Source organism: Rhipicephalus sanguineus, chromosome 4 (genome assembly GCF_013339695.2).
Source record: "Rhipicephalus sanguineus isolate Rsan-2018 chromosome 4, BIME_Rsan_1.4, whole genome shotgun sequence".
NCBI lineage: Eukaryota > Metazoa > Arthropoda > Arachnida > Ixodida > Ixodidae > Rhipicephalus > Rhipicephalus sanguineus.
The window spans coordinates 9,093,293-9,101,448 of NC_051179.1; the positions used below are offsets into that span (position 1 = coordinate 9,093,293).

Here is an 8,156-nt window from a genome sequence, read left to right on the forward strand (position 1 = left end):
ACTTAGACTTAGGTGCACGTTAACCCCAGGTGGCAGAAATTAATCCGAGCTCGCCCACCACGGCGTGCCTCATATATGATATCGTGGTTTTGGCTATAGTAAAACGTTATAACCTTGCATGCGCGTGAGCCGCGGGCGATATACAGCTGCCGCTTTGGAAACGAGCTGAAGAAAAAAACCTAGGCGGCAATAAAATTTTCGATGGCTTCACGAAATCAGACGCGGTTGTTATCGGGGACAAATCTCGGCGCAGTCATAAACAAGCATGATGCCAGTGGGTATTGCATAGTATGATGCTGACCAAGCGAGCTGTCGAAACAACCAAAGCGACATTCGAGTCAGCGCACACGGTGCGTGATCAGGCGTCGATATTATCCGAAATGCAACACGCCGCTGCAGGAAACATACGTGATCGAAGTGGGCTTGAAGCATTTTTTTGCGCCACATCATTATGCTGTCAATTAGAGCTGTAAAGAAATCCAAGGTGGCATTCAACTTACGATCCGACGTTGTTATCATCCGATGCAAACCTCGGCAAAAGTGAAACTCCCATGAAAATGAACACTGCTCATTGCATTACTACCAGCGACTCAACAGGGCAGACTAAATTTGGTCTCTTCACACTGTGCTCATAATAAGTTTAAGCCGCACGATAAACTTGGCATCCAAGCAATTGAAAGTCGAGCGCTATACAAACGCACGCGAAAGCGTGGTGGTTCTTTGCTTACAGCTCCGAGCAGACAGGACTGCCGCAACGAATGTGCGTTTTACCGGTAACATAATTACAGAGCCCGCGCAGTCCCATCGACACGCACGTAGCGCTCGCACATTCAGCATCGTCCTTGACGACCTGCTCGGTCCCGCAAAAGTGGTCGGTCAACCGCTGTCCTCTGGTGAGATTCACACAATGAAAATGTTTTATTGCGATAGCAATTATATAGACACTCTCGGCTGGTTTTTGCGTTCACCGGTGCCGTCATGTCCCGGATATGTATATGTATGTATGTATGTATCAATAAACGCCACAAAAATAATCAGAAGAAAAAAATTTTTGAAGTGCGCCATCGGGATTCGAACCTGCGACCCCTCGCTTCGCAGCGCGCCGCTTCAAACAATTCCACCACGCGCCACCGGCTGCTTACATAACAACGGCGAGCTATTTATATACACCATATAACGCTAACTGCACACAGAGCAGGTGCTTCAGCGTGTGAAGTATTACCCGCAAGATTGACCGAAGGACGCGCTTTAAAGCAATGCTTCTACATTTTCCTTCGGTTTGAAAGATGCCCTTGAGACGTGAACTATACTCCGTTTCACACATCAAGTGCAACGCTGTGTAAGCTATGCAAGAAGTTCGGTCAGCAAAATGTGTAAATCCGCGTGTCTTCTGCTTGGTCTCCGCGATCAGTTCCAGCTGCGCGCTGCCACTGCTATTCGCGGAGGCCGTGACACAAAAAAGAAAGAGACGCTGAGCGATCCAGAACAAACTATCGACAACAGTGTAAGTAGCGGGGTTCGTTTATTTCTTGGACACAAATCACCTTCTTTTATTACACAGCCCATGAACGAAAAAAAAAACACATTACGCGTGGTAAATTCACGGTACTATTTCTTAGTGCGAACGCATCTACAGCAAGAAGTCTCGCTAGCTCCCGTAGCGTTGCACCTGATGTATGAAACGGAGTATAAATGTGGCCCATTTCTGTACCCACCCACGATGTGGAACGCCGGGTAAACAATGCGTCGAACGCCACCGCGCGGCAAGAGACACGGAGGGGTCACTCCACGCGCCGCAGTTTTCAAGAAAAAAAAAATCTAAGAGCATTGGGTTGTAGCGCGCTGCTTAAACACGAAGAAGTAACAACCGTAACAGTTGTTAGTTCGCGCTCGTCCTGTGTATACCTGTGCGTTCTTTTCGAGTGTCCTTCCTTGCGTTTGAGCAGCGCGCTGCAAGTATCAAGCTGCTTGCCGTTCTTCGTGTGGCATTCTAATTTGTTGCTGTCGCATTCATTGCTTCGCCGTTGCGGCGAAACTGTGACTTTTTGTCCGTCTCTGATTCTTTTTTTAAACCTTCGGAGCAAGCGACGCGTCAGGCTGCACGTGCACTGGAGCAAACGACAGCGCGTGCAGGGCGCGTGAACGTGCGGGGAGAGTGGGGATAGACCTCCAACGCTCAAGTTTGCGCAGCGCCGTCCGCCGCCCCAGCGGAGAGAGGATTGGATTGGATTGGAACAAACTTTATTTGTGCCTGCAGTTGGGCGCTCGCGCGCCCCGACGAGGGCCTACGTCGTCTTCGGGGTTTACTCGGCGCGGGTCTCCGCTCGCCGTTGCCGGCTCGCTGGGTCCCTGCCTTTCGAGCGCCCCGAGGACCTGCTGGACGGCCCAGAGCTGTTGATCCAGGTCGTAGCTCTTCGCGGCTTCCTCGAGCCGCGACGGGATCGTTCTTGATCTCGCTTCCTCTGGGTGTTTGATGCAGTCCCACAAGATGTGCGTGTGATCCGCCGTCTCCCTCCGGCAGACCTTGCACTTGTCGGTCGGGTATGTCTCGGGGTACATGCGATGCATCAGTCCCGGACTCGGTAGCGATCCGGTCTGGAGCTGTCTCAATAGTACCGCCTCCGCTCGACTCAACCGCGGGTGCGGGAGTGGGAAAGTCCTGCGAGCCATGCGGTAGGCTTTTGTGATGTCGTTATAGTCCGTCATGCGGTCCTTGGCTCCGAACCACGTCTGACGGTCTGTCGCCGGGGCGCGGTTAGTTAGCGCTCGCGCCGCTGCGTGTGCCGTCTCGTTGTGGTTGGCATTGCGTTCCGACGCGTCACCCGCGTGCGCCGGGAACCACTTAATTCTCACTTTTCTGTCTTGCAGTTTGGCCGCACGCAATACTCGTTCGGCCTCTCTACATACTTGGCCTTTGGCGAAGTTTCGCACCGCCTGTCTCGAGTCACTTAGCACGGTGTGGCAGTCTGGGTCGATGATGGCCAGGGCGATGGCCACCTCCTCCGCTTGTTCCGCTCCAATGCTCTTCACGCTCGCTGCCGTCCTTGTTGCGCCGGTCGACGCCTCGATGACGATCGCCGCGAAAGCGTTCTGTTGGTATTCGGCCGCGTCCACATATCGCGCGTGCTCGTCGTTGGCGTGCAGGTCGATGAGAGCCTTGGCCCTCGCCGCTCTTCTTCCCTTGTTGTAGTCGGGATTCATGTTCTTGGGTATGGGGTCGGTTCTGGTCTGGCGTCGGACCTCTTTGGGGACGGGGAGCTTCGTCTCCGCTTCGTTCGAGTGTCCTATTCCCAGGTCATCCAGTATTTTCCTCCCGGCATTGGTCGTGGACAGCCGCTCCAGTTGAGCGCTCCGTTGTGCTTCGGCTATTTCTTCGAGCGTGTTGTGTATCCCGAGTTGTAAGAGGCGGGTCGTGCTCGTGGACTCAAACAGGCCCAACGCCGTTTTGTACGCTCTTCTGATGATGGCATTGATTTTGTTGCGTTCGTGTTGCAGCCATCTGTGGTAGGCTGCGACGTAAGTGACGTGGCTGATGATAAAGGATTGTACGAGCCTGATTATGCTCTCCTCTCTCATGCCTGCTTTCCGGGACGTGACTCGTTTGAGGAGTCGCGTCGCGTTGGCCGCCTTCGCCGTAAGACGGGCGATGATGTCGCCGTTTCTTCCGTGCTTCTCGATGACCATGCCTAGGATCCTGATTTTACCGACCTCGGGGATAACGTTGCCGGATTTGGTTATGATTCGGATCGTTTCGTATTCGCGTTTTTTGGTCTTGCCTCTGACGTTGTTGGTAGGTGGGAGTATTAGGAGCTCCGATTTGCTCGGCGAACATATCAGTCCGGTGCCCTCCAACCGGTCTTCTATCGCGTCGACGGCGGTTTGCAGCGCGCACTCAATGTGGGCGTCGCTGCCACCGGTCACCCACAGCGTGATATCGTCCGCGTAGATGGTGTGCCTGACGTGTTCGACATCCGCGAGCTTCTCTGCCACTCCGATCATTACCAGGTTGAACAGCATCGGCGAGATGACCGACCCCTGCGGTGTGCCAGTGCTCCCAAGCTTCTTCTCTTGCGTTTGTAGGTCGCCTGCTCGCAGCTCGGCGGTCCTGTCCGTGAGGAAGTCCTTAATGTAGTTGTAGGATCTCTCACCCATGTTGAGATTTGAGACTTGGGACAGGATCGCCGAGTGTTTCACCTTGTCGAAGGCGCTCTGCAGGTCGAGCCCCAGGATTGCCTTGTTGTCGCGTGCGCTGCCATCGCCGTCGATGATTTGGTATTTGAGCTGCAGCATCGCGTCCTGCGTGCTCAGGTGCTGTCTGAAGCCGATTACCGTGGCCGGGTACAGCCCTTCTCGTTCCAGGTAATCTTGCCACCTGTTGAGCAGGACGTGCTCCAGCACCTTGCCCACGCAGGACGTGAGCGAGATGGGCCGGAGGTTGTCCGTGTCCGGTGGCTTCCCCGGCTTGGGAATCAGAATGGTCTTGGCTGTCTTCCACTGCTTCGGCAGCTCGCCCGCTTTCCAGCACTTGTTGAAGTACTTTGCTAGGTTCTCAATGGAGCCGTCGTCGAGGTTCTTCAGCGCCTTGTTCGTGACGAGGTCCGGGCCGGCCGCCGACCGGCTGTTGAGGCCGTGCAGGGCCGCGCGGACTTCCTCGACGTCAATATCGCGATCGAGGTTCGCGTTGGGTTGGCCGCCGTACGGCGCGTGTTGTTCGGTGGGTGTAGTTGGCAGGTATTTGTCGTTGATACGCCTGGTGACTTCATCGGCGCCGTGTACCGAGACCGCCCGATGTATGAGCTTGGCGAGTCTGTCCCTTTGGTGTGACTTGGTCTTGGTTTCGTCGAGCAGATGCCGCAGCAGGTTCCACGTCTTCCCGCTGTGCATCTGCCCGTCTGCTGCGTTGCAGATCTCGTTCCACTGTTGCGCGCATAGCACGCGGCAGTGATCTTCGATCGCTCGGTTGAGCTCCGCCACCTGCTTTCTGAGTCTGCGGTTGAGCCGTTGTTTCTTCCATCGATTGAGTATCGACTGTTTGGCCTCGATGAGATGCGCTAGCCGGCTGTCTACTTTGTCTATCTCCGCGTCCGTTTTAATTTCTTTCGTCGCGTCGCGTACGTTCTTGGTGATTTCGGCCGTCCACGAGTTGATGTCTTCGATCTCGTCGTCACCGTCTTCCCTCTGGTTTCTGGTGTGTCGGAAGGCATCCCAGTCTATCCATCTGTGTGTTCTGTTGCTGGTGTCGTTGTGTTCTGGTATGCCGATTTCCACGATGGTGTGGTCACTGCCGAGGTCGGCCCCCGTGTTTCTCCAGGTGATCGCGCCCCGGACGTCGTTCTTGACGAACGTGAGGTCCGGAGTGGTGTCACGGGACACGGAGTTACCGATTCTCGTCGGATGTGTCGGGTCCGTGATGAGGGTGAACTCGAGTTCCGTGGCGTCTTGGTACAGGTCGCGGCCCTTTGCTGTGTACTTGTTGTAGCCCCAGGCTGGGTTCATCGCGTTGAAGTCACCGCACGCGATCAGCGTGTTGCGGCCCGCCGCGGTGCTGGCTCTGTGCAGTAGTGTCTTGAATCTCTCTTTTCTCTTCGATGGGTTGCTGTAGACGTTCAGCAGAAATATGCTTCCTTTTCTCTTCTTGCCCGGGATGATTTCGGTGAGTGTGTGCTCGATCTTGATAGTGTTGTGGAGCTCGTGTTCGACGAACGCGAGTCCCTTCCTGACCAGGGTGCACAGGCCTCTGCCGTCGGGTGGGCCCTTGTGCACTCTGTAGCCGGGGAGTGACGGTGCGTCGGTGAGTGTCTCTTGTAGTAGTATCACGTCCGGCTTGCGCGCGGCGCGTGCAATGTGCTGCTGGATGACTGCCTTCTTCCTTCCCAAGCCGCGACAGTTCCACTGCCACACTGTTACGCCTGTTGCTGCTGCTGCGTTGGCGGCCATAATTGCGTTGGCGCGTATGCGGTTCCTTGGTTGGGTGGATGTAGCGCGAAGATGGGCGCAAACGTCGGGTGGCTCACGATCGGCTGTAGGGTCCTTTCGATGTAGGCGAATCTGTTTATGTTCTCGGCTTGGTAGTTATCCACTGTTTGTTTCATTGCTGTCACTGCTGCGATGTTCGCCGTGAGTAGCTCTTCGAGTTTGGTGAATCTCGCTTCGAATTTGGCTTCGAGGTTGTCGTTGCGGTCGTTTTCTTTTTGCTTGCGCGGGGCCTCGATGGCTCGCTTCTTCTGTGCCGGTTCCTCTACAGCTGCCTCCTGGTTCTTCGTGCTTGTTTCCTCTGTCTCTCTTGAGCTTGGCGTGGGTCTCTGTGGAGACTCGTTGTTGCATAGCAGCAGCTTACGGATCTCAGCAATCTCTCGAGAGAGGTTGTTAATAGTTGTTCGCAGCGCCGCGTTTTCTTGCCTTAAGGTCTCGTTGGCTTCTCGCACCTTGTTCATATCGTCTTTCTTTGCGGCTTCCGTGATTTTCTGCGCGCTCCTTGTATTGTTCCCTTTCGCTGCGTCGACCCAGCCTACTCGTTCATGTGATGGTGACCTTTTCTTGCTGCTGTCTCTGGATTTTGGCGCGCGATTCTTCGATGGTGTCCTTGACTTTTGTACAGCTGACGGCTTGTCGAGTAGCGGGAAATCGCTTTCCGGCAGCAGCTGGAGTTCGGCCTGTCGCCGTACCCATTGTCGCTTGCGCACAACGTAAGGCATCTTGTATTTTGCCTTGCACGTTCGGTCTCCGGTCGAGTGTTCGCCCCCGCACAGCTTGCATTTTGGGGTACAGCTATGGTCTTCCTTGGGGTTCGCGAGCCCGCAGGCCAGGCACGTCTTGATTGTGGGTGTCGGGCACACGTCCTTACGGTGTCCCACTCGGCCGCACTGGTGGCAAACGTCGATCTGTTTCCTGTAGAGGTGGCAAGGTATCAGGGTGACTCCGTATCGGACGAAGTTCGGTACCTTGGGTCCCTGGAACACCACGATCGCGGAGGTCGTGCTGCCGATCCTCTTTGCGCCCACTGCTAGTGGGTTCCTCTCGTTGACAATATTTCTATCGAGCTCTTCGGCGTTCGCGTCGGTGGGGATGCCTTTGATGACTCCTTTTACGGTGTCGTGAGGTGCCGTGCGATATGCGCTGACTTCGTAGAGTTTGCCTTGAATAGAGATTTCATGGATTGTAGCGTACCTTGCTGCGTTGTTTTCGTTCGGTGTACTGACGACCATGATATTCTGTTGCGTGTTGGGGCAGATGGTGTCCGCCGCGCTTTCCTCGCTCGTGATCTTGGCCGCGGCGAGTATGGCCGTGGCGACGGTGGTGGTGCCGGTCTTGACGATGTCCAGTCCCCCTCTGGGTCTGACGACTATCTTGCTCTCTTCCAGCGGCATGGCTGGCATGCGTGCGGCCTTGATGACCGAGGCTCTCACGTTTTTGTTGAATTTCGATTTCGGGCTTGCTTGACTCCCGCCGGATCCGTCGGGCATGCCATTGGCGGGGGCCCGCCGGCGCAGCCTCGACATACGCTCCCCCGCGAGCGTCCATCCGGCCTCGTTGTGGTACTCCTCTGGTGTTATTTCTTCTCCTTGAACTTGAACGCGCATTTCGTTGTCCACGATCACTGTTGTCCGAGCGGACGCCTCCATCTCAGAGCTGACGAGCGGCCGCCACCGAGCAGTACGGCAGACGGCGACCGGCGCGACGGTGCCAGGCCTAGCGCCCGCGGAGCACGCCTAGGCCTAGCAGTCCTTCGCACGGCGGCGGTAGAAGAAGTCCCGAAATTTGACAAAAAAAAGCGTACCTCAGGGGTCAGCTGGTATCAGTCAATGCCTCTCGTCATCACGGACACATTGGTGGAGGAAAAAATTTTGGTTCGAGGTACTTGGCACTGCGTAATGGACCATTTGCAAAAATCTGCAAGGCGGCTTTCCTGCAAGGTTGTTTTCCAACCAAAAACTCTCAACCCCCGACTGCTTTTCTCGCTCATTCTGTTTTTGCTTCTCCCCCCCCCCCCCCCCCCTTTTTTCTTACGAACGACGGCTGCCTTGTCCACCTAGCGAAGGCTGAGGGTTCGTACGAGGCGGCCTTGGGGAAAGAGGTCGTTTTGTCGTACTCGCGTGCCTTCACTGGAATTAGGAGGGGTAAAAGTACAATGAGCGAGAAAACCAGTCTGCGACGGA

The 8,156-nt window shown here is 55.3% G+C and overlaps 1 protein-coding gene across 1 annotated transcript; it reads right to left on the reverse strand.

Annotated features, from left to right (window-relative positions):
• Positions 1 to 6,097: 6,097 nt before the first annotated feature.
• Positions 6,098 to 7,583, reverse strand: LOC119389208 (uncharacterized). Its single transcript, XM_049415053.1, has 2 exons — positions 6,150 to 7,583; positions 6,098 to 6,103 (listed from the first exon to the last, which is right to left on the reverse strand). The coding sequence occupies exons 1-2, from the start codon at positions 7,578 to 7,580 to the stop codon at positions 6,098 to 6,100; spliced, it is 1,437 nt and encodes a 478-aa protein (XP_049271010.1). The 5' UTR covers positions 7,581 to 7,583.
• Between the last annotated feature and the right edge of the window lie 573 nt (positions 7,584 to 8,156).

Coding starts and splice junctions, on each gene's coding strand:
- LOC119389208 (XM_049415053.1), bottom strand. CDS start 7,580: ATGCGCGTTCAAGTTCAAGGAGAAGAAATAACACCAGAGGAGTACCAC.